This window comes from Salvelinus alpinus, chromosome 5 (genome assembly GCF_045679555.1).
Source record: "Salvelinus alpinus chromosome 5, SLU_Salpinus.1, whole genome shotgun sequence".
Classification (NCBI taxonomy): Eukaryota; Metazoa; Chordata; class Actinopteri; order Salmoniformes; family Salmonidae; genus Salvelinus; species Salvelinus alpinus.
In genome coordinates, this window is record NC_092090.1 from 28,538,957 (window position 1) to 28,565,573 (window position 26,617).

Below are 26,617 nucleotides of genomic sequence, written 5' to 3' on the forward strand. Positions count from 1 at the left end.
ATGTACAGTGGAGTATAGCCTAGCCAGGCTTGTTGTACAGGGCCTGGGTGCCGTAATGTACAGTGGAGTATAGCCTAGCCAGGCTTGTTGTACAGGGCCTGGGTGTTGTAATGTACAGTGGAGTATAGCCTAGCCAGGCTTGTTGTACAGGGCCTGGGTGCCGTAATGTACAGTGGAGTATAGCCTAGCCAGGCTTGTTGTACAGGGCCTGGGTGCCGTAATGTACAGTGGAGTATAGCCTAGCCAGGCTTGTTGTACAGGGCCTGGGTGTTGTAATGTACAGTGGAGTATAGCCTAGCCAGGCTTGTTGTACAGGGCCTGGGTGCCGTAATGTACAGTGGAGTATAGCCTAGCCAGGCTTGTTGTACAGGGCCTGGGTGCCGTAATGTACAGTGGAGTATAGCCTAGCCAGGCTTGTTGTACAGGGCCTGGGTGTTGTAATGTACAGTGGAGTATAGCCTAGCCAGGCTTGTTGTACAGGGCCTGGGTGCCGTAATGTACAGTGGAGTATAGCCTAGCCAGGCTTGTTGTACAGGGCCTGGGTGCCGTAATGTACAGTGGAGTATAGCCTAGCCAGGCTTGTTGTACAGGGCCTGGGTGTTGTAATGTACAGTGGAGTATAGCCTAGCCAGGCTTGTTGTACAGGGCCTGGGTGCCGTAATGTACAGTGGAGTATAGCCTAGCCAGGCTTGTTGTACAGGGCCTGAGTGCCGTAATGTACAGTGGAGTATAGCCTAGCCAGGCTTGTTGTACAGGGCCTGGGTGCCGTAATGTACAGTGGAGTATAGCCTAGCCAGGCTTGTTGTACAGGGCCTGGGTGCTGTAATGTACAGTGGAGTATAGCCTAGCCAGGCTTGTTGTACAGGGCCTGGGTGCCGTAATGTACAGTGGAGTATAGCCTAGCCAGGCTTGTTGTACAGGGCCTGGGTGCCGTAATGTACAGTGGAGTATAGCCTAGCCAGGCTTGTTGTACAGGGCCTGGGTGCCGTAATGTACAGTGGAGTATAGCCTAGCCAGGCTTGTTGTACAGGGCCTGGGTGCCGTAATGTACAGTGGAGTATAGCCTAGCCAGGCTTGTTGTACAGGGCTTGGGTGCCTTAATGTACAGTGGAGTATAGCCTAGCCAGGCTTGTTGTACAGGGCCTGGGTGCCGTACTGTACAGTGGAGTATAGCCTAGCCAGGCTTGTTGTACAGGGCCTGGGTGCCGTAATGTACAGTGGAGTATAGCCTAGCCAGGCTTGTTGTAAAGGGCCTGGGTGCCGTACTGTACAGTGGAGTATAGCCTAGCCAGGCTTGTTGTACAGGGCCTGGGTGCCGTACTGTACAGTGGAGTATAAACTAGCCAGGCTTGTTGTACAGGGCCTGGGTGCCGTAATGTACAGTGGAGTATAGCCTAGCCAGGCTTGTTGTACAGGGCCTGGGTGCCGTAATGTACAGTGGAGTATAGCCTAGCCAGGCTTGTTGTTCAGGGCCTGGGTGCCGTAATGTACAGTGGAGTATAGCCTAGCCAGGCTTGTTGTACAGGGCCTGGGTGCCGTAATGTACAGTGGAGTATAGCCTAGCCAGGCTTGTTGTACAGGGCCTGGGTGCCGTAATGTACAGTGGAGTATAGCCTAGCCAGGCTTGTTGTACAGGGCCTGGGTGCCGTAATGTACAGTGGAGTATAGCCTAGCCAGGCTTGTTGTACAGGGCCTGGGTGCTGTAATGTACAGTGGAGTATAGCCTAGCCAGGCTTGTTGTACAGGGCTTGGGTGCCTTAATGTACAGTGGAGTATAGCCTAGCCAGGCTTGTTGTACAGGGCCTGGGTGCCGTAATGTACAGTGGAGTATAGCCTAGCCAGGCTTGTTGTACAGGGCTTGGGTGCCTTAATGTACAGTGGAGTATAGCCTAGCCAGGCTTGTTGTACAGGGCCTGGGTGCCGTACTGTACAGTGGAGTATAGCCTAGCCAGGCTTGTTGTACAGGGCCTGGGTGCCGTAATGTACAGTGGAGTATAGCCTAGCCAGGCTTGTTGTAAAGGGCCTGGGTGCCGTACTGTACAGTGGAGTATAGCCTAGCCAGGCTTGTTGTACAGGGCCTGGGTGCCGTACTGTACAGTGGAGTATAAACTAGCCAGGCTTGTTGTACAGGGCCTGGGTGCCGTAATGTACAGTGGAGTATAGCCAAGCCAGGCTTGTTGTACAGGGCCTGGGTGCCGTAATGTACAGTGGAGTATAGCCTAGCCAGGCTTGTTGTACAGGGCCTGGGTGCCGTACTGTACAGTGGGGTATAAACTAGCCAGGCTTGTTGTACAGGGCCTGGGTGCCGTAATGTACAGTGGAGTATAGCCTAGCCAGGCTTGTTGTACAGGGCCTGGGTGCCGTAATGTACAGTGGAGTATAGCCTAGCCAGGCTTGTTGTACAGGGCCTGGGTGCCGTACTGTACAGTGGAGTATAGCCTAGCCAGGCTTGTTGTACAGGGCCTGGGTGCCGTACTGTATAGTGGAGTATAAACTAGCCAGGCTTGTTGTACAGGGCCTGGGTGCCGTAATGTACAGTGGAGTATAGCCTAGCCAGGCTTGTTGTACAGGGCCTGGGTGCCGTAATGTACAGTGGAGTATAGCCTAGCCAGGCTTGTTGTACAGGGCATGGGTGCCGTAATGTACAGTGGAGTATAGCCTAGCCAGGCTTGTTGTACAGGGCCTGGGTGCCGTAATGTACAGTGGAGTATAGCCTAGCCAGGCTTGTTGTACAGGGCCTGGGTGCCGTAATGTACAGTGGAGTATAGCCTAGCCAGGCTTGTTGTACAGGGCCTGGGTGCTGTAATGTACAGTGGAGTATAGCCTAGCCAGGCTTGTTGTACAGGGCTTGGGTGCCTTAATGTACAGTGGAGTATAGCCTAGCCAGGCTTGTTGTACAGGGCCTGGGTGCCGTACTGTACAGTGGAGTATAGCCTAGCCAGGATTGTTGTACAGGGCCTGGGTGCCGTAATGTACAGTGGAGTATAGCCTAGCCAGGCTTGTTGTAAAGGGCCTGGGTGCCGTACTGTACAGTGGAGTATAGCCTAGCCAGGCTTGTTGTACAGGGCCTGGGTGCCGTACTGTACAGTGGAGTATAAACTAGCCAGGCTTGTTGTACAGGGCCTGGGTGCCGTAATGTACAGTGGAGTATAGCCTAGCCAGGCTTGTTGTACAGGGCCTGGGTGCCGTAATGTACAGTGGAGTATAGCCTAGCCAGGCTTGTTGTACAGGGCCTGGGTGCCGTACTGTACAGTGGGGTATAAACTAGCCAGGGTTGTTGTACAGGGCCTGGGTGCCGTAATGTACAGTGGAGTATAAACTAGCCAGGCTTGTTGTACAGGGCCTGGGTGCCGTAATGTACAGTGGAGTATAGCCTAGCCAGGCTTGTTGTACAGGGCCTGGGTGCCGTAATGTACAGTGGAGTATAGCCTAGCCAGGCTTGTTGTACAGGGCCTGGGTGCCGTACTGTACAGTGGAGTATAGCCTAGCCAGGCTTGTTGTACAGGGCCTGGGTGCCGTAATGTACAGTGGAGTATAGCCTAGCCAGGCTTGTTGTACAGGGCCTGGGTGCCGTAATGTACAGTGGAGTATAGTCTAGCCAGGCTTGTTGTACAGGGCCTGGGTGCCGTACTGTACAGTGGGGTATAAACTAGCCAGGCTTGTTGTACAGGGCCTGGGTGCCGTAATGTACAGTGGAGTATAAACTAGCCAGGCTTGTTGTACAGGGCCTGGGTGCCGTACTGTACAGTGGAGTATAGCCTAGCCAGGCTTGTTGTACAGGGCCTGGGTGCCGTACTGTATAGTGGAGTATAAACTAGCCAGGCTTGTTGTACAGGGCCTGGGTGCTGTAATGTACAGTGGAGTATAGCCTAGCCAGGCTTGTTGTACAGGGCCTGGGTGCCGTAATGTACAGTGGAGTATAAACTAGCCAGGCTTGTTGTACAGGGCCTGGGTGCCGTACTGTACAGTGGAGTATAGCCTAGCCAGGCTTGTTGTACAGGGCCTGGGTGCCGTAATGTACAGTGGAGTATAGCCTAGCCAGGCTTGTTGTACAGGGCCTGGGTGCCGTAATGTACAGTGGAGTATAGCCTAGCCAGGCTTGTTGTACAGGGCTTGGGTGCCTTAATGTACAGTGGAGTATAGCCTAGCCAGGCTTGTTGTACAGGGCCTGGGTGCCGTACTGTACAGTGGAGTATAGCCTAGCCAGGCTTGTTGTACAGGGCCTGGGTGCCGTAATGTACAGTGGAGTATAGCCTAGCCAGGCTTGTTGTAAAGGGCCTGGGTGCCGTACTGTACAGTGGAGTATAGCCTAGCCAGGCTTGTTGTACAGGGCCTGGGTGCCGTACTGTACAGTGGAGTATAAACTAGCCAGGCTTGTTGTACAGGGCCTGGGTGCCGTAATGTACAGTGGAGTATAGCCTAGCCAGGCTTGTTGTACAGGGCCTGGGTGCCGTACTGTACAGTGGAGTATAGCCTAGCCCGGCTTGTTGTACAGGGCCTGGGTGCCGTAATGTACAGTGGAGTATAGCCTAGCCAGGCTTGTTGTAAAGGGCCTGGGTGCCGTACTGTACAGTGGAGTATAGCCTAGCCAGGCTTGTTGTACAGGGCCTGGGTGCCGTACTGTACAGTGGAGTATAGCCTAGCCAGGCTTGTTGTACAGGGCCTGGGTGCCGTACTGTATAGTGGAGTATAAACTAGCCAGGCTTGTTGTACAGGGCCTGGGTGCCGTAATGTACAGTGGAGTATAGCCTAGCCAGGCTTGTTGTACAGGGCCTGGGTGCCGTAATGTACAGTGGAGTATAGCCTAGCCAGGCTTGTTGTACAGGGCATGGGTGCCGTAATGTACAGTGGAGTATAGCCTAGCCAGGCTTGTTGTACAGGGCCTGGGTGCCGTAATGTACAGTGGAGTATAGCCTAGCCAGGCTTGTTGTACAGGGCCTGGGTGCCGTAATGTACAGTGGAGTATAGCCTAGCCAGGCTTGTTGTACAGGGCCTGGGTGCCGTACTGTACAGTGGGGTATAAACTAGCCAGGCTTGTTGTACAGGGCCTGGGTGCCGTAATGTACAGTGGAGTATAAACTAGCCAGGCTTGTTGTACAGGGCCTGGGTGCCGTACTGTACAGTGGAGTATAGCCTAGCCAGGCTTGTTGTACAGGGCCTGGGTGCCGTAATGTACAGTGGAGTATAGCCTAGTCAGGCTTGTTGTACAGGGCCTGGGTGCCGTACTGTACAGTGGAGTATAGCCTAGCCAGGCTTGTTGTACAGGGCCTGGGTGCCGTAATGTACAGTGGAGTATAGCCTAGCCAGGCTTGTTGTACAGGGCCTGGGTGCCGTAATGTACAGTGGAGTATAGTCTAGCCAGGCTTGTTGTACAGGGCCTGGGTGCCGTACTGTACAGTGGGGTATAAACTAGCCAGGCTTGTTGTACAGGGCCTGGGTGCCGTAATGTACAGTGGAGTATAAACTAGCCAGGCTTGTTGTACAGGGCCTGGGTGCCGTACTGTACAGTGGAGTATAGCCTAGCCAGGCTTGTTGTACAGGGCCTGGGTGCCGTACTGTATAGTGGAGTATAAACTAGCCAGGCTTGTTGTACAGGGCCTGGGTGCCGTAATGTACAGTGGAGTATAGCCTAGCCAGGCTTGTTGTACAGGGCCTGGGTGCCGTAATGTACAGTGGAGTATAAACTAGCCAGGCTTGTTGTACAGGGACTGGGTGCCGTACTGTACAGTGGAGTATAGCCTAGCCAGGCTTGTTGTACAGGGCCTGGGTGCCGTAATGTACAGTGGAGTATAGCCTAGCCAGGCTTGTTGTACAGGGCCTGGGTGCCGTAATGTACAGTGGAGTATAGCCTAGCCAGGCTTGTTGTACAGGGCTTGGGTGCCTTAATGTACAGTGGAGTATAGCCTAGCCAGGCTTGTTGTACAGGGCCTGGGTGCCGTAATGTACAGTGGAGTATAGCCTAGCCAGGCTTGTTGTACAGGGCTTGGGTGCCTTAATGTACAGTGGAGTATAGCCTAGCCAGGCTTGTTGTACAGGGCCTGGGTGCCGTACTGTACAGTGGAGTATAGCCTAGCCAGGCTTGTTGTACAGGGCCTGGGTGCCGTAATGTACAGTGGAGTATAGCCTAGCCAGGCTTGTTGTAAAGAGCCTGGGTGCCGTACTGTACAGTGGAGTATAGCCTAGCCAGGCTTGTTGTACAGGGCCTGGGTGCCGTACTGTACAGTGGAGTATAAACTAGCCAGGCTTGTTGTACAGGGCCTGGGTGCCGTAATGTACAGTGGAGTATAGCCTAGCCAGGCTTGTTGTACAGGGCCTGGGTGCCGTACTGTACAGTGGAGTATAGCCTAGCCAGGCTTGTTGTAAAGGGCCTGGGTGCCGTACTGTACAGTGGAGTATAGCCTAGCCAGGCTTGTTGTACAGGGCCTGGGTGCCGTACTGTACAGTGGAGTATAAACTAGCCAGGCTTGTTGTACAGGGCCTGGGTGCCGTAATGTACAGTGGAGTATAGCCTAGCCAGGCTTGTTGTACAGGGCCTGGGTGCCGTAATGTACAGTGGAGTATAGCCTAGCCAGGCTTGTTGTACAGGGCCTGGGTGCCGTACTGTACAGTGGGGTATAAACTAGCCAGGCTTGTTGTACAGGGCCTGGGTGCCGTAATGTACAGTGGAGTATAGCCTAGCCAGGCTTGTTGTACAGGGCCTGGGTGCCGTACTGTACAGTGGAGTATAGCCTAGCCAGGCTTGTTGTACAGGGCCTGGGTGCCGTAATGTACAGTGGAGTATAGCCTAGCCAGGCTTGTTGTACAGGGCCTGGGTGCCGTAATGTACAGTGGAGTATAGTCTAGCCAGGCTTGTTGTACAGGGCCTGGGTGCCGTACTGTACAGTGGGGTATAAACTAGCCAGGCTTGTTGTACAGGGCCTGGGTGCCGTAATGTACAGTGGAGTATAAACTAGCCAGGCTTGTTGTACAGGGCCTGGGTGCCGTACTGTACAGTGGAGTATAGCCTAGCCAGGCTTGTTGTACAGGGCCTGGGTGCCGTACTGTATAGTGGAGTATAAACTAGCCAGGCTTGTTGTACAGGGCCTGGGTGCCGTAATGTACAGTGGAGTATAGCCTAGCCAGGCTTGTTGTACAGGGCCTGGGTGCCGTAATGTACAGTGGAGTATAGCCTAGCCAGGCTTGTTGTACAGGGCCTGGGTGCCGTACTGTACAGTGGGGTATAAACTAGCCAGGCTTGTTGTACAGGGCCTGGGTGCCGTAATGTACAGTGGAGTATAGCCTAGCCAGGCTTGTTGTACAGGGCCTGGGTGCCGTACTGTACAGTGGAGTATAGCCTAGCCAGGCTTGTTGTACAGGGCCTGGGTGCCGTAATGTACAGTGGAGTATAGCCTAGCCAGGCTTGTTGTACAGGGCCTGGGTGCCGTAATGTACAGTGGAGTATAGTCTAGCCAGGCTTGTTGTACAGGGCCTGGGTGCCGTACTGTACAGTGGGGTATAAACTAGCCAGGCTTGTTGTACAGGGCCTGGGTGCCGTAATGTACAGTGGAGTATAAACTAGCCAGGCTTGTTGTACAGGGCCTGGGTGCCGTACTGTACAGTGGAGTATAGCCTAGCCAGGCTTGTTGTACAGGGCCTGGGTGCCGTACTGTATAGTGGAGTATAAACTAGCCAGGCTTGTTGTACAGGGCCTGGGTGCCGTAATGTACAGTGGAGTATAGCCTAGCCAGGCTTGTTGTACAGGGCCTGGGTGCCGTAATGTACAGTGGAGTATAAACTAGCCAGGCTTGTTGTACAGGGCCTGGGTGCCGTACTGTACAGTGGAGTATAGCCTAGCCAGGCTTGTTGTACAGGGCCTGGGTGCCGTAATGTACAGTGGAGTATAGCCTAGCCAGGCTTGTTGTACAGGGCTTGGGTGCCTTAATGTACAGTGGAGTATAGCCTAGCCAGGCTTGTTGTACAGGGCCTGGGTGCCGTAATGTACAGTGGAGTATAGCCTAGCCAGGCTTGTTGTACAGGGCTTGGGTGCCTTAATGTACAGTGGAGTATAGCCTAGCCAGGCTTGTTGTACAGGGCCTGGGTGCCGTACTGTACAGTGGAGTATAGCCTAGCCAGGCTTGTTGTACAGGGCCTGGGTGCCGTAATGTACAGTGGAGTATAGCCTAGCCAGGCTTGTTGTAAAGGGCCTGGGTGCCGTACTGTACAGTGGAGTATAGCCTAGCCAGGCTTGTTGTACAGGGCCTGGGTGCCGTACTGTACAGTGGAGTATAAACTAGCCAGGCTTGTTGTACAGGGCCTGGGTGCCGTAATGTACAGTGGAGTATAGCCTAGCCAGGCTTGTTGTACAGGGCCTGGGTGCCGTAATGTACAGTGGAGTATAGCCTAGCCAGGCTTGTTGTACAGGGCCTGGGTGCCGTACTGTACAGTGGGGTATAAACTAGCCAGGCTTGTTGTACAGGGCCTGGGTGCCGTAATGTACAGTGGAGTATAAACTAGCCAGGCTTGTTGTACAGGGCCTGGGTGCCGTACTGTACAGTGGAGTATAGCCTAGCCAGGCTTGTTGTACAGGGCCTGGGTGCCGTAATGTACAGTGGAGTATAGCCTAGCCAGGCTTGTTGTACAGGGCCTGGGTGCCGTACTGTACAGTGGAGTATAGCCTAGCCAGGCTTGTTGTACATTGCCTGGGTGCCGTAATGTACAGTGGAGTATAGCCTAGCCAGGCTTGTTGTACAGGGCCTGGGTGCCGTAATGTACAGTGGAGTATAGTCTAGCCAGGCTTGTTGTACAGGGCCTGGGTGCCGTACTGTACAGTGGGGTATAAACTAGCCAGGCTTGTTGTACAGGGCCTGGGTGCCGTAATGTACAGTGGAGTATAAACTAGCCAGGCTTGTTGTACAGGGCCTGGGTGCCGTACTGTACAGTGGAGTATAGCCTTGCCAGGCTTGTTGTACAGGGCCTGGGTGCCGTACTGTATAGTGGAGTATAAACTAGCCAGGCTTGTTGTACAGGGCCTGGGTGCCTTAATGTTCAGTGGAGTATAAACTAGCCAGGCTTGTTGTACAGGGCCTGGGTGCCTTAATGTTCAGTGGAGTATAAACTAGCCAGGCTTGTTGTACAGGGCCTGGGTGCCGTAATGTACAGTGGAGTATAAACTAGCCAGGCTTGTTGTACAGGGCCTGGGTGCCTTAATGTTCAGTGGAGTATAAACTAGCCAGGCTTGTTGTACAGGGCCTGGGTGCCGTAATGTACAGTGGAGTATAGCCTAGCCAGGCTTGTTGTACAGGGCCTGGGTGCCGTACTGTACAGTGGGGTATAAACTAGCCAGGCTTGTTGTACAGGGCCTGGGTGCCGTAATGTACAGTGGAGTATAAACTAGCCAGGCTTGTTGTACAGGGCCTGGGTGCCGTACTGTACAGTGGAGTATAGCCTAGCCAGGCTTGTTGTACAGGGCCTGGGTGCCGTACTGTATAGTGGAGTATAAACTAGCCAGGCTTGTTGTACAGGGCCTGGGTGCCTTAATGTTCAGTGGAGTATAAACTAGCCAGGCTTGTTGTACAGGGCCTGGGTGCCTTAATGTTCAGTGGAGTATAAACTAGCCAGGCTTGTTGTACAGGGCCTGGGTGCCGTACTGTACAGTGGGGTATAAACTAGCCAGGCTTGTTGTACAGGGCCTGGGTGCCTTAATGTTCAGTGGAGTATAGCCTAGCCAGGCTTGTTGTACAGGGCCTGGGTGCCTTAATGTACAGTGGAGTATAAACTAGCCAGGCTTGTTGTACAGGGCCTGGGTGCCGTAATGTACAGTGGAGTATAAACTAGCCAGGCTTGTTGTACAGGGCCTGGGTGCCTTAATGTTCAGTGGAGTATAAACTAGCCAGGCTTGTTGTACAGGGCCTGGGTGCCTTAATGTTCAGTGGAGTATAAACTAGCCAGGCTTGTTGTACAGGGCCTGGGTGCCGTAATGTACAGTGGAGTATAAACTAGCCAGGCTTGTTGTACAGGGCCTGGGTGCCTTAATGTTCAGTGGAGTATAAACTAGCCAGGCTTGTTGTACAGGGCCTGGGTGCCGTAATGTACAGTGGAGTATAGCCTAGCCAGGCTTGTTGTACAGGGCCTGGGTGCCGTACTGTACAGTGGGGTATAAACTAGCCAGGCTTGTTGTACAGGGCCTGGGTGCCGTAATGTACAGTGGAGTATAAACTAGCCAGGCTTGTTGTACAGGGCCTGGGTGCCGTACTGTACAGTGGAGTATAGCCTAGCCAGGCTTGTTGTACAGGTTCTGGGTGCCGTACTGTATAGTGGAGTATAAACTAGCCAGGCTTGTTGTACAGGGCCTGGGTGCCTTAATGTTCAGTGGAGTATAAACTAGCCAGGCTTGTTGTACAGGGCCTGGGTGCCGTACTGTACAGTGGGGTATAAACTAGCCAGGCTTGTTGTACAGGGCCTGGGTGCCTTAATGTTCAGTGGAGTATAGCCTAGCCAGGCTTGTTGTACAGGGCCTGGGTGCCTTAATGTACAGTGGAGTATAGCCTAGCCAGGCTTGTTGTACAGGGCCTGAGTGCCTGTCTTCTTTATCTTGGGTGTTAAGGAAAGGCATCCGCTTGATAAAGCTCTACCATTTAGCACACTGACTGCAATGGGAATTAGACATCCTGTGCTAATTAACAAGCCCAATTAACTGTGAAATTCAGGCATTTTTGACAAATAATCTCAGCAGAATTCAGACATCATCACCCTAGACGGTATCATCATCTACCTCTCAATGAAGAGAAAGAGAGGGAGAATAAAAAGATTTTGGAGAGGTGCTCGGCAATTGTTTGTTTTTCTCAAAGGTAATAATTTGTTGTAGAACCCCATAGGTTAAGTTGTTATTCGTCTAGTATATCACATTACAAAGGTTTTCATAGTCTGTCAGGTGGGTTGGATCAATTTAGCACACTTCCTTAAGAGGGCCACCACATACGTTACTGAAAACTACATTTCTATTGGATGATGCCTTTTTTATCTGGTTGAATAGCCTAATTGCCGTTCTAGAACTGAGAGCAAAGAATTCAAATAAACAGACTGATTGCTCCTATTTCTGAGTGAAGCATTAACAAGCCAGAGGGAGCGTTAAGTCTTTGTTCTCTGAGGAGAAGTACGGTACAACAGAGCTTTGTTGTGGTTGGAAATGGTTGGAGTGAGATCAGCTGGCCAACATGTAACTAACTAACTAACTAACTAACTAACTAACTAACTAACTAACTAACTAACTAACTAACTAACTAACTAACTAACTAACTAACTAACTAACTAACCAAGGCTACTAACTAACATGTAACTAACTAACCAAGGCTCTCCTGACCAGTTCTTACAAGTTCATTTACTGTTCCCCCAAAACACGAAACAAAGAATTGTCATCGCCCGAGAGAACTTCGCTCTGTGGCTTTTGTGTCTCATTCCCATTTTGATTCATTATCACATGTATTTTTTAGATTGCATCAATTATGTATTTGTTGGACTAATGAACACTCTCTCGACTGATAGAACTTTGGGAGTTTGAGTTGTGAGTGTGAAGAACCGGATTTGGTCTGCCCAGATTGCGTCAGTGTGGCTGATTACATGTCAGTTGAGAGCGATAGATGTGGTCTTGCTGCAAGGCTTGGTAGGTCTTTGTCAGTGTTTATATAAACCCACAATGAAGGAGAGGGAGCCAGGGGAAGTAAACATACCTCCTGGGTCAGACTGGATTACCGTGTGTGTGTGTGTGTGTGTGTGTGTGTGTGTGTGTGTGTGTGTGTGTGTGTGTGTGTGTGTGTGTGTGTGTGTGTGTGTGTGTGTGTGTGTGTGTGTGTGTGTGTGTGTGTGTGTGTGTGTGTGTGTGTGTGTGTGTGTGTGTGTGTGTGTGTGTGTGTGTGTGTTCGTTCCCCAGTTGAGGGGCTGACCCTTTGACAAGCATTAAACAGGCCCCTGCTGGCTTTATTACCTGTCAATTACATCCACTCTGCTGTCTGACAGAGGACACTACTACGGTGTAAACCAGGCACATTACATCCACTCTGCTGTCTGACAGAGGACACTACTACGGTGTAAACCAGGCACATTACATCCACTCTGCTGTCTGACAGAGGACACTACTACGGTGTAAACCAGGCACATTACATCCACTCTGCTGTCTGACAGAGGACACTACTACGGTGTAAACCAGGCACATTACATCCACTCTGCTGTCTGACAGAGGACACTACTATGGTGTAAACCAGGCACATTACATCCACTCTGCTGTCTGACAGAGGACACTACTACGGTGTAAACCAGGCACATTACATCCACTCTGCTGTCTGACAGAGGACACTACTATGGTGTAAACCAGGCACATTGCATGGTGCTGTGCTCACGGTGATTTGGATGCTGTGCAGTAGCAGTTTAATAGGAAGTCTACCATTGACTGGGAACACAATGGCTTTGGGTGTGTTTGAATATCAGGCAGCGCTGGAGGTGTTAGTCGGCAGGGCGGGCGCCGATGGGCACTCCCGCAGCCGCCCGCCCCTGGTGCAGGAAGAATGAAGCACTTCCTTTTACATGATATGTAATTATTATGGCAGACAAGGGTGTGGGTTTAATACCGAGTCAATATGTAGATAAGGTTTTATACATACACACAGTTAGATTAGCTGCCTGAGAAGACAAAATGCTGTTACTGTAGAACAGGTTGCCAAAACGCTGTGCAGGTATACTGAGGAAGCCTTTAGGGCCTCTGCAGGAGAAATCTTTTGAGAGAAATTAAGCTTCCTGAGGACGTGAAGAAGGCTGGGGGAGTGTGAGGATGAGTCCCAATAACTGAAGACAAACAGGGAGCGGCACATCTCTTCTTAACCTTTGACCCTGTGGGTGTCTCTCCTAATTGGCCTGAATGGAGCCTAGACTCATCCCCTAATCACCTACAGTATGCTTCTCATACTCTCTAGTACTGTTCACTTTTTTTCCACCTAGTCCCACAAAGCTGAACACCATGTCAAGAAAATAAGGATATTTAAATATAGATGTGAAATGTGCTGTAAATGTCCCAGGTTTGACAACCCCTTTCAATATGACACCCAGACTTGGGTAGGTAGGTCAAACATGCACATGGAGTTGCTCTTTAGAATTAAACTCCTCAAGTTTCAGTTGGTTCTTTCTGGGGCATCTATATAAAACATGAAGATCATCTCTGTCTGTCCCCTGCAGACCCAGGATGTTAATCAGAGCTGCTCTTCAGACGTAACCTACTCCCCCTGCCTTTAATGACACACTGTAGCTACACGCTTTATACACGCTTTACATCAGGTGGGGATTGGTGACAGGAGCAGGACAGGGACAGAGCGTACGACAGCTAAGGCGATAGCTTCAAAAAAGGACCCATTTATTTGAGATCAAGGACCTGTTTAGAGTTTGAACCTCCACTGGAAAACTCCTCTCTAATATCTCAGTGATCTGCATAATCATTCCCTTGGTGCACTGGGTTACATGACATGTTCCTTGGAAGTGAAAAGTGTTGCTTCTCGTATGTGGTTTTCTGGTAAAACATTGACAGTTCTGGGTAGATGGGTAGAGTGTGGTGCTCTGGGATCTAATCTTGTGCCTATAGTTTCCCTCCCATTACCCTGTGAAGTCAGGATCTATTAGTACCACAGTACGATGCTCTATAGTTCTCTAATGTTGGCCACCATTACGCTAGCCTACTTTGTTCTCCCCAATTAGGCCATTTCTGTCTGGGATGTGTTCAGTAATGTGTTCAGTATCTGGTCATCCTTTACTCTTTCCTGCGTAGCTTCTTTGTTTCTGTTCGCTGGTTCCTGTCCCTCCCTGTCCAAGTTTAGGAGTGATTCACTTCAACAAAGACATCAGAGTCGGACCACAGCCCTCATTTGGCATCTTTCTTAAAGGCCCAATGCAGCTGTTTTTATATCAATATCAAAAAATGTCTGGGTAACAATGAACTACCACACTGTTACACAGTTTTCCCTTAAAATTGAAATAAAATAAATAGCTTTTTAGCAAAAAACAAGAATTTTGCTAGGACCGTCTGGTAGTGGTCTGAGTGGGGAGGGGAAAAGTTAAAACTAGCTGTTATTGGCAAAGAGGTTTGGAACTGTCTTTCTTATTGGTCTATTAATCAATTTACAGCATGGTGATGTCATCAGGCAAGCCGAAACACCCGCTCTGTGTAGATTGTATTTTCAACCAGCAACTATCAGGAAATAACAATGATCACATTTTTTCACTCTTTCACAGTGTTAGTTTCATCAGCTGTTGTACAATATAATATCAAATACAGGAACAACTGAATTTTCACTGCACTGGGCCTTTAAAAGTAGCTAACCATCAGTTGAAAAACACCCCAACCAGTGCCTTGGTTATTAACTCAGTCACCACCCTCTCATTCAACTTGAATTAAAAATATAAAACCACAAGAAATGACACTGCCACACCATTTAAAGTGTGTAAAAACCAACAAGGGCTCATTAGCAGAGTACTTCTGAAGACAAGCATTCTGACTTGAGACTCATTACACTTTCCCCATTTTAACTCTAATTGGGTTCATTTTATATATGAAACGCTCTGAATATTTAATGCAGAAAAAGTTTGGCACAACTGATACTTTATGAACAGCAGTTCTGAAGATACTTGGGCCGATAAATTGCCCAGGTTATCAAGCATGTAGAGTACAGGATTATCCTATTAGTCGTCTGTTGTATTGCTCTAGTTAGAACTTCAGAATGGGTTGCTAGGATGGTGGTACCATGTTCAACAGTCTAATAGTCTTATTGTTTAAATGTCCATGTCTTTTAATGTTAAAATACAAAGACATTTCATGTTGGGTCTAATCAGTCTGATTTAGGTCATAACAGCTCTGTTGTTGTACCACTGGCAAACAATAGAGCTCTTCTGACCATCAATCCCACAATGCTATTACCAACTTTAACATTAAGGATATAACCTAGTTAATATATTAAAGTCTCTTAATTTGGTAAGATAGTCAGCTAGTCCAGCTAAGAGCGATGCAATTAAACATATAAAAAAATATGTTATGTTTTTTGTTGTAGTTTCTGCCATCTCCGACTCGCTCCTCGTTTGTTTCTCTGAGGTTGGAAAATAAAAAAGAGCCCAGATTCTGTTTCCAGGCACGGAAGTTTGAAGTTCTTTGTTTGGAAGGAAGGTTCCGGGTGCTGCACACTGTTTAGCTTGGTGACCCTGTGACTGTCTTCTGAGGAGTTGTATGAGCAGCCCTCCAGAGTACTGCTTCAGGTTCAGCTTTCATCTTAGCAGTAACCTGTGGACTTTGAAACTCAAGGCGATGGAATTGCAGCTTTGTCAGTACACTACTAATTAGAAAATTCCTAACCTAAAGCAAGATGTTTTAATTATGTGTTGTGTCAACGACTTTGCAGATTTAATCCATGGTTGGTACACACTCAAGTGTACCACGAACTGTGTTGTTGTACTCACACCATAAATCAACTGTTAGGGATTTGTTTTAAGGCTCTTTTTCCCTTTCCCTCTCTATCTGCCCCTATAACCTTCTGCCTTCTCATCCTCCATGTTTGTTTTAAGCCATCACATGCTTAAGTAGCCAAACTAGATGGTGAGTTAATGTGTTAGCTCGTGAAAAAGCTGGTCTGATTTGCGTTGGTTTGTGTTGTGTGTGAGGCTGAACAGTGTGACAGCTAGGCTATAGAGCTGTAGCTGGGTGTAGACTACAGGGCTGGTCTGTTGCTGTGAGTCAGTGTGAGGAAAGCCAGGAAAGGGTTAAACAGAAATTGAGCGGGGATGCTGGGGGCAGCAGTGCTGCAGAACATAGCAGTGTTCGTGCGAAGGCAAGTCATTTCCCGAAACACTGCAGACACATGGCCTGCGGCGCTCTGAAACCTTTGGAGACCAAAATGGCTTGCAGGAGTTAGAAGTAATAAGGTGTTTTTTTGCCTTCTTTCTCCTTGACTGAAATTCTGCACGGTTGCTATGCATTATTGCCATGGAGCTGGGTAGCAGTTTTTATGTTTTATGTGGGTATTAAGATGCTCTGCAACTGGCATTTTTTTGTAGATGTGTTGTTCTTTAGTGGAGAACCAAATGGAAGTTGTTTGTTTTGAAAATAATTCCTACATTTTTTTTATCATGATCAGAATGCCAGACCTGACTCTTTTTCTCTCGTATTTGTTCAGTTTTTCCTTTTTTGTAATCTTTTCAAGGACAAAGGGAAAATATGAGACCCTTTTTAGATTAAAATGACTATATTTACCTTACATGGTTGAACATGCTCTCTCTCTCTCTCTCTCTCTCTCTCTCGCTCTCGCTCTCGCTCTCTCTCTCTCTCTTTCTCTCTTTCTCTCACTCTCTGTTTTATGATCATTGTCATAGTGCTTTCCTGCTGGTGTATGGTTTCCTACAGAATAGGACCTCTCTATGAGCCCTGACCCTCCACAAGGTCAGATAAAGGGCAATCTGTGTACGAGTCTGAACATAAACCTGCAGTATTAGTCCAGTCTTCCTCTGTCCTCTCTCCCATCCTGACCCCCTGATTACCAGCAGACTGAACCAAAGCCTTTTCATCCCCTCCCCTGGTTCTGTTAATCTTGGCTTGCCTTCTCTTCGTGGTTCAAAGAGGGGCTCCAGCATATAATCTGGTGTATGGTACATCTGTGAATTATTATTCTAATTCTTTATACGTTTATTAGAGCTGAATAAACTCCACATCAAATACATCACTTGGGCGATGTCAAAAGGCCCGGGGCAAATTAGCCGACATCTGTTAACTCTTTCAAAATGGCCTCATCCAGCATGTCTGTGGGCGGAGAGGGAGAGAAAGAAAGAAAGAGAGAGAAAGAAAGAGGGACAGAGGGAGAGAGAGAGAGATGGGGACAGAGAAAAGAGTGGGAGAGAGAGGGAGAAGGAAATGGAGGGAGAAAGAGAGAGAGGGGCTCTGTTGCTGATTAATGGCTGCCGTAGGAGAGAGGTTGGCAGACGGAGAGTGCAGACCGAGCGTGGAGAGAGAGGGACTGCACTCCCACGGCTGGGCTACACACTATAAACAGAACTGAGGGAGGGAGGGAAGAGAGGAGGAGAGGAGCGTTCCCTGGATGAAATGCAGCGTGGAGGTGAACATGTGGGAAAGCTTTGTGTTCCTGGCACACAGTCAGTCAGTCGGTACGGTGGTGATGGGAGGGCCTTTTCCTAACTTCACAGAGCAGGGCGGCGGGCCGGGCTCTTTGACTAAGAGGGACTAACACACTCACTAACCTTTCACCACCGTCTGAGCACTGGTCCCCCATTAGATGTTCCCAGTTGCACAGCCGGTCAGCCACAGTCATGACTGTTGTACTATTAATGTCTGGCTGTGCCTTGTCACATTAACTCCTGGTTTAGCTTGTCAATAAAGAGGCTTCATTGTAAGTCTGTTTGTAAGTCAGAGATTCATTTTTTTTGCCTTGAGGTTCAGGCTTTATGAACATGTGGAAAGGGATGGTTTAACATGTAAGTTGTAGGTTAATATGTACATACAGCCCACAAGCCAAGCTATTTCTTGATCTTACATATTTTTTCCCAGAATGTGAAACACACACATTAGATGACTTTTGAAGAAACTGTGCAGACTGCTGTGTGCGTATGCACTCTTGTCTGTCTGTGTGTGTGTGTACGTGTGTGTCTGCAGCCTCCTGTCCTCCCACCCCCTGTCTGCAGCCTCCTCTCCTCCCACCCCCTGTCAGCAGCCTCCTCTCTTCCCACCCCCTGTCTGCAGCCTCCTCTCCTCCCACCCCCTGTCTGCAGCCTCCGCTCCTCCCACCCCATGTCTGCAGCGTCCTCTCTTCCCAGCCCCCTGTCTGCAGCCTCCTCTCCTCCCACCCCCTGTCTGCAGCCTCCTCTCCTCCCACCCCCTGTCAGCAGCCTCCTCTCTTCCCACCCCCTGTCTGCAGCCTCCTCTCCTCCCACCCCCTGTCTGCAGCCTCCGCTCCTCCCACCCCATGTCTGCAGCCTCCTCTCCTCCCACCCCCTGTCAGCAGCCTCCTCTCTTCCCACCCCCTGTCTGCAGCCTCCTCTCCTCCCACCCCCTGTCTGCAGCCTCCGCTCCTCCCACCCCATGTCTGCAGCGTCCTCTCTTCCCAGCCCCTGTCTGCAGCCTCCTCTCCTCCCACCCCCTGTCTGCAGCCTCCTCTCTTCCCACCCCCTGTCTTCAGCCTCCTCTCCTCCCAGCCCCCTGTCTGCAGCCTCCTCTCTTCCCACCCCCTGTCTGCAGCCTCCTCTCTTCCCACCCCCTGTCTTCAGCCTCCTCTCCTCCCAGCCCCCTGTCTGCAGCCTCCTCTCTTCCCACCCCCTGTCTGCAGCCTCCTCTCCTCCCAGCCCCCTGTCTGCAGCCTCCTCTCCTCCCACCCCCTGTCTGCAGCCTCCTCTCCTCCCAGCCCCCTGTCTGCAGCCTCCTCTCTTCCCAGCCCCCTGTCTGCAGCCTCCTCTCCTCCCAGCCCCCTGTCTGCAGCCACCTCTCCTCCCAGCCCCCTGTCTGCAGCCTCCTCTCTTCCCACCCCCTGTCTGCAGCCTCCTCTCCTCCCAGCCCCCTGTCTGCAGCCTCCTCTCCTCCCACCCCCTGTCTGCAGCCTCCTCTCCTCCCAGCCCCCTGTCTGCAGCCTCCTCTCTTCCCAGCCCCCTGTCTGCAGCCTCCTCTCCTCCCAGCCCCCTGTCTGCAGCCTCCTTTCCTCCCAGCCCCCTGTCTGCAGCCTCCTCTCCTCCCAGCCCCCTGTCTGCAGCTTCCTCTCTTCCCAGCTCGCTGTCTGCAGCCTCTTCTCCTCCCTACAGAGTGCTGATCCAGCAGTATTGGCTCTGCTGGGCCAACCAACCCAACACTCTCTGTGCTGTGTAGAGCTGTGTGTGTGCCAGGAAAAGTGGGCCATTAACCCTCAGCCCGAAGGTGTGACCTGAGCCAAATCCAATATTTGCTGCAGCATCAAGGCCCGGTGCCACTCAAGTTCAAAGCTGCTGATCAGCAGAAAGACCCTAAACAATAAAGGACCAAATGCTAATTCCTAAGACACCTAGGAGCTTCAACACCACCAGACAATTAGCCAGGAGAGGAGAGGAGAGAGAGAAGGAGAGAGAAAACATACATTATTAATCAAAAGTAAATTTAGCAAAGTGGGGACTAATCTTGGCTCTCTCTGCACCCAAGGTTGAACAGTAGATTAGGGAAGATAGAAAATATTGAAGGTAGACTGAACTGAGCTCACCATTTCCTTACTGTGGAAGAAAGAAATCCTCCATTTATGGTATAGATACTATCCTATAGTAATGAGTGAATAACACAGCAGTGTATGAAAGACAAATATCTAAATGAGAGTAAGCATTCTCTTGCTGTCTTCCTGATCAGTTTGTGTGCTGAAATATGTAGGCGCCATAATGATACTGATTGTACACTATGCACATCATGTCAGTTGTATTGTTGTGTGTTTCTGGATGTACATGCACACCCACGCTCCCTGGTCTCTCCCAGCCAGGGTGAACTGCAGTGTGTCTATCCCATTGGCACACTGTCATGTAAGAGTGTGGAGGTGAGGAGGTAAGGGCTGTAGCCAGTGTTAGCAGACTGGGGCCCTTCTCTAGAGTATCCAGTCTCTATAGTCACCTCTCCTCTCAGCCCCCTGTCCTCTCCTCAGGTTCTCCACAGCTCTGTCTGTCTGTGTGTCTCAGGGACACAAACAACTGAAACGTCTGAAAGGATGTATCGAGGTATCCCTGTGTGTGTTGCACGATGGATATGTCATGTGACATAATGCCTCGCAGCACCCATCACAGATAAAATGACAGATGCTGCTTTTTGCCTCGTGGATCTTTCTCAGCAGCAAAGACGATTTTGCAAAGACAAACTCTCCCTGTCTGTCTCTCTCCCTCTCTTTCTCTCTCTATCTCTCTCTCCACGGTGACCTTACGAAGCGTGCCATTCTGCCGTTCATTTAATGTCAGACACCATTACTATATAATTGCTGTTTGACGGGAAAAGCGTGGTGTTTTGACTTCTCGCCTCTCCGTATATCTGACACTCAGCCATCTGCTTTGTTTTGTGTTTGTGAGGGTATTTTCCTATTTTCCCCCTTAACATGAGTCAACATGCATTTGAAAGAGGGATTGGTCTCCATAGATACAGACAACAACAGACCGTGTGTTTGGGTTGCTGGCAGGTTGCAGAGGCTTATTAAGATGAGGGGAGGGGAGGGGGAAGAGAAGAGGCTGCCTGCGACGCTGCTGCGTTAGCTAAGTGAAATCAGCTTGGCTCGCTGGCAGCAGGCTGACCTTTCTCCCTGTATTTGGATCACTTACCCAGGCTGAGGCTCGCCATGAACTGGGTCCGCACAGGAGCTGAGTGAGGCATTCTGGGAGCTCCAGACTACGAGGCCAGGGGGCTAGTAGTGATGTCCAGGGCTACTGCCCATCCCCACCTCCCTCATCACCCCTCCACGCCAGCGGCCACCCGCCACGTCTGTCCAGGTGGATGGATGGCTTTGATTGGTGGAGTGTGTTGCTGTGTCACAGGGCGGTGGGGTGAGTGGCAGTAATTGGCATGGCAGCGGGCAGGCCCATCTTTCACGTGTGGTCAGTCGTGATTGGCCTGATGAGCCAGGCAGGGTGAGGGTAGCGGCGCTCCTTCCCAGTGAGGACCCTGGGGACGGAAGAGACAGACGGAGGCCTGTCCCGTGTCCACCTCCACCCCGACTGGCCCTCCCGACTTGTCAACATCACTGACAGGAACAGATGTGTGGAGGGAGACATGGAAGGGACAAATGGAACTCTATTCCCTATATAGAGCACTACTTTTGACCAGAGCCCTATGAGTACTATAGTGCACTCTATTGGTAATAACTTTTGACCAGAGCTGTATGAGTACTATAGTGCACTCTATAGGGAATAACGTTTGACCAGAGCTCTATGAGTACTATAGTGCACTCTATAGGGAATGACTTTTGACCAGAGACCTATGAGTACTATTGTGCACTCTATAAGGAATAACATTTGGCCAGAGGACAATAGTGCACTCTATAGGGAATAACTTTTGACCAGAGCTCTATGAGTACTGTAGTGCACTCTATAGGGAATAACATTTGACCAGAGCCCTAAGAGTAATACAGTGCACTCTATAGGGAATAACTTTTGACCAGAGCTCTATGAGTACTGTAGTGCACTCTATAGGGAATAACATTTGACCAGAGCCCTAAGAGTAATACAGTGCACTCTATAGGGAATAACTTTTGACCAGAGCTCTATGAGTACTATAGTGCACCTTATAGGGAATAACTTTTGACCAGAGCCCTATGAGTACTATAGTGCACTCTATTGGGAATAACTTTTGACCAGAGCCCTATGAGTACTATAGTGCACTCTATAGGGAATAACGTTTGACCAGAGCTCTAAGAGTACTATAGTGCACTCTATAGGGAAAAACTTTTGACCAGAGCTCTATGAGTACTATAGTGCACTCTATAGGGAATAACTTTTGACCAGAGCACTATAGTGCACTCTATAGGGAATGACTTTTGACCAGAGACCTATGAGTACTATTGTGCACTCTATAAGGAATAACATTTGACCAGAGGACTATAGTGCACTCTATAGGGAATAACGTTTGACCAGAGCCCTATGAGTACTATAGTGCACTCTATTGGGAATAAGGTTCTATTTGGGACGCAACCTAGAGACTACAGAGAGGCTGTGGCCACCCTTACTCCCCAGTGGTTTGCAGGGTATTTGAAGCTAGATACTGTCATGTATACAAAGTCTATAGGGTGAGTTTACAACTGCACTGTAGTCTTGGGTCCTGAAAATCCATACCTTTCATATGCTTGCAATTAGGCTCTGTCTATACAACTGTATGTTTATAGAGCGGTGCAATCAATGTAATTGTGGGAGGGTGTTATGGGGAGTTCCTAACGGAAATGGCTGTCTTATTTCTTTCTGCCTGGGTTACAGTGGGTGAGTGGGCATTTTGGTGGATTTGCTACCTGATGTTTTTCATTTGGAAACGTAAACGGTTGTCTGTGATTTATATCAGGGTTCTGTATATTCTCATTCTATATTTTAATTTTCCCGCTTCTTTGCATAGAATTGAATACAAACAAGGAGTTTGTTTCAGAATGGAAAAGTCAGCTCAGATCTATGTCAGCTGATTTGTTTATCTAGAGAAAATGTGTTCATTTCCAGGGCGATATAAAGAGCTATGAAGACAGTTAAATAAAGAGCTATGAAGACAGTACTCAGTCTGAGTACATCAAGATTGTTTTCATGATCTTCACATCCTGCTAGTTTAAGTGCAAAGTAATGCTATAAATGATTTCTTTGTACACTAGAATGCACCTAAAGTTCTGGACTTTATTAGTGAATCAGCTTTGATCTCGGTCTCTTACTCTACAAGAGGGTTTTACTTTGTTAAAACTGAAGTAAGGGTTTGTAAGTAAGCATTTCACTGTAAGGTCTACACCTGTTGTATTCGGCGCATGTGACAAATAAAATGTGATTTGATGTGAAGTAAGTGTATGTGCCTAATTGTTGAGAGAGGCAAGCCTATATGCAGCACTCAGATGTTTCCTGTCTAACAAGGATCTGTTCATTTTTAGACATGGGAAACAGTCACGGTACAGTTGAACTCGGAAGTTTACATACACCTTAGCCAAATACATTTAAACTCAGTTATTCACAATTCCTGACATTTAATCCTAGTAACAATTCCCTGTTTTAGGTCAGTTAGGATCACCACTTTCCACAAGTATACAACAGGTTGGGTGACTTAGACACAGAGGAGTGAAGGCGTTCACAGTATTGAAAGCCTTGTCATGATTGGATGATATTGATGTTAGTGATCTGTTGTCCCTTACTAACTTTACCTTCCCCTCTATCTGTCTCTTTTCTCTGTCTCTTCTCTCTGTCTCTTCTCTCTGACTGTAAACATTTTGAACTTGAATTGGTTATTTAATTCTTATCAGCCACCTACAGCCGCTAGCCTTGGAGCACATGATGTTGAAATGGATATGTTGTCCCAGGACTTCCCCCTGTCCTCTCTCTCTCTCCCCAGGTATCAGGCAGCTCAGTGGGGTCGCCGGGTGCCGCCTCCTCCCCCACCACGTCGTCACAGCGGCAACGTCAACGCATCACCCGCGTCAACCTCAGGGACTTCATCTTCTACATGGAGCAGGAGAGAGAGACAGCCCACTCACTTCTGCTCTACCGGGCTCTGCTCAAGTAGCACCCTCTCCCTCCCAGCACCCTCCTCTCTCTCCCTTACCATCTCCTTCTACCCCTGCAACGTGCCTTCAATCGGGTCAGATGTTTCAGCTCAGTGTCTGTGTTGTGATGTTGATATTAACATAGCTTTTGATATAAAGGCTAGAGAAAAAACTCACTAAAATATATTGTATGTGTCTTTATCTGTTTTAGCTTCATGATAAATACACTGAGTACCAAACATTAAGAACACCTTCCTAATATTGCCCTTTGCCCCCAGAACAGCCTCAGTTCATCGGGGCATGGACTCTACAAGGTGTCGAACGTGTTTGACAGGGATGCTGGCCCATGTTGACTCCAATGCTTCCCACAGTTGTCAAGTTGGCTGGATGTCCTTTGGGTGGTGGACCATTCTTGATACACACGGGAAACTGTTGAGCGTGAAAAACCCAGCAGTGTTGCAGTTCTTGACAGAAACCGCTGCGCCTGGCACCTACTACCATACCCCGTTCAAAGGCACTTAAATATTTTGTCTTGACCATTCACCCTCTGAATGGCACACGTACGCAATCCATGTCTCAAAAATCATTCTTTAACCTGTCTCCTCCCCTTCATCTACACTGATTGAAGTGGATTTAACAAGTGACATCAATAAGGGATCATAGCTTTCACCTGCAGTCTCCTGGTCAGTCTATGTCATGGAAAGAGCAGGTGTCCTTAATGTTTTGTACACTCAGTGTATATGTATTTAGAGTGTTGAATTTAAGGCCATGGTGATGCAAACTCATTGGGTATTATTGGGACTGGGTTTTTAAGGAGAGATGTGTTTTTGTGTCTAAGGACCTGAGCCAGTACTTTTTACATGTCAGTTGTAAATTTGATGTCCCAGGTGAAATACTGAATGAACCATCTCAAAGTGATTTTCTTTAAAATAATCATATTCTGAACTTAGTACAGCCTACAATATTCTGAACTTAGTACAGCCTACAATATTCTGAACTTAGTACAGCCTACAATATTCTGAACTTAGTACAGCCTACAATATTCTGAACTTAGTACAGCCTACAATTAGAACGTATTTGTTGAACAAAGTCCAGTGAATAAAGTTACACAAAACTAACAAGTCATAGAGTGGTCTGATGCTTTATACCAGAAACTTACCAGAGCAGTTTTTTGGAAAGTTTATCTTCAGAAAATGGATTACAGCATAAATCGAGCTCTTTAAATGTAAATAGTCATTTTGAATACTTTTGAACAGCATGTATGATATTTTTAACACGTGTAATGTTAATGACTCAATACTGAGATATTCTGTAAAATCATGTGCATTGAAATTTGTTATGATTAGAATGTTATTTTATTTGGCTCCACATTAGCTGACGCCATGACGACAGCTAGTCTACCTGGGGTCCGACACGAAACGAAAAAGACATTACTGACAAAAATACTTTTTAATTTACATACAGTACACTTAAAAAACTGTAAGGTCTACACCTGTTGTAAAATACCTAAAAGGTCACCTTTAACTGTCAATAAGCAAATTGTATTCTTTGCATTCTTTCACTTTATAAACTTTATTTTAATACAATGCAGATAGTCTCATCCAATCCAACAGGTCAATAATCAAACAATGGTCAGAGTTACCACAGTCCACCAATCTGGTGGATTCTGGCCAGTCACCCTCATTGAGCAAGGCACAGTAGTCTCTCTCTGTACCCAAATTTATGGAGAGATTATTTTTTTCAAGATGTTCCTGTAGAATTTAGATGTTGGCCATCTGTCTCATTGTTTGTGCCCATTTCCACAATACTTTATGTTGTCCGAAGAACTTATTCTGTGAAGCCAGGCCCATACCCTCAGCAGACGCCCAGAGTGCAGTATGGTCGTTCGACAAGCAGCTCCCATTAGTGTTTCCTCTGTTTCACTTCAAGACTATTAACAATACATATCAGACGTGTAAGGAGCTGGACAGTTGTTGGAGTACAGTTTTGAGAATTCTTCATTTTAGCCTAATATTGACATTGCAATGTTTTTAGAGTTGTATGTTTTTATGTTCTCTCTAGAATGAGAGGTGGGAGACTAATGCCTCTCTGTCAGTAGCTATAGATCCTTGTCATTAGGGTCCAACTCTGCAAGGCCTCAGTGTTGTCACCTGTTTCTGACCATCCTCTTATTAACATGGCCTTTCTCTTATTGGTTGGTTTTGAATAGCCTAGTCTCTATGCAGCTTCTGTCTTGTGTCACTTTGTCATTTATTTGTTGAATGGGCAACATTTGAAATTAATATTCATTGAAGTTTTTTTTAACAGCACTATTATATACTGTTTTTTTATTACTTATACAATGAGAAAAAACTGAACGCTGTGTTACCAATGTATAGAAAAAAATAGTTCCTGTCTCTTAAGCATCAAACAGTATTGTCAGTTGGTGTTGAAAGGGAAACTTATTTTGTAACTATTTATATATTTTTCTTTTGAGTTCTTTTTTCATTGGCATTTCATTTGAAAAAATTGAAGTCTAAAAGCACAAAAATACCTATTTGTTCAGTGGTTATTAATATTTTAATAATTATTTGTATAATTTCTGATAAATAAACAGGAGAACATTTCTACTACTTCAGCTTTTTAGCCAAAATATAAGGATTACTGATGTACCCAGTTGGAAGATGTTTTAATGTATGGATAATTTGTAAATATTGTTTACAAGACCATGTGTTTATTAGGACTATGTTATTTTTGGTAAACTCTGTACATATCCTGAAAATGTCCTGTTTGTGTGAAAAACATACTTCTGTATTTGTACCTATTTTGTAAAGGAATAAATAAACTGTTTACTAAACTAAGCAGACACAGACTTTTGTGATTTGTGCAATTTCTTTGAATATCCACAATATCCATATCCATCTGTAATATGTTTAGTAACACTTGATAACATACAATACAGTTCTGTAGTTAAGCAGAGTAACTGGATTTGGTAGTACAGCTTTATTAAAGTACTGTACTTAAATTGTGTAGCTGTAGCTTAAGTGTTGTAATTACTGTACTATATAACAGGTTAGTATGTTAGCTACGCATAGTAATCAGTTTCTCTTAATTATTTAAATCTAACCACAAAATCAACAGTAATGTTTTTACAAGACAGTTAGTTGTACCCAAACTGAAATTGACTATTGAAACCAACTTCATATCTATTTACTAGCATTACACATGCTAAGTACAAATTGAGTTAAGTACCAGTGTCAGAGACCAAGAAGAAGTCCCCTCCGGATTCTACTGCTAATTAAGCAGCAGCATTTTGAAAAGACCAAAACGTTTAACTCGGTGCAAAACACAGGGATTTGGGAGCAGAATCTGGCGGGGGGGGGAGTTTTCTAGATGCAGCAGCAGGCCCATTTGAAAGTCCCTTTGGCCCC

General features: G+C 47.8%; 1 protein-coding gene across 2 annotated transcripts in view; it reads left to right on the forward strand.

Annotated features, from left to right (window-relative positions):
- Positions 1-26,058, forward strand: part of LOC139575848 (transcription initiation factor TFIID subunit 4-like) — a 101,319-nt gene extending 75,261 nt beyond the window's left edge. For both annotated transcript variants that reach the window (XM_071401211.1, XM_071401212.1), the window contains one exon: positions 23,057-26,058. In XM_071401211.1, the coding sequence (XP_071257312.1) occupies positions 23,057-23,227 (171 nt within the window). In that variant the 3' untranslated portion in view covers positions 23,228-26,058. The remainder of the gene's footprint in view (positions 1-23,056) is intronic.
- The last annotated feature ends 559 nt before the right edge of the window (positions 26,059-26,617 follow it).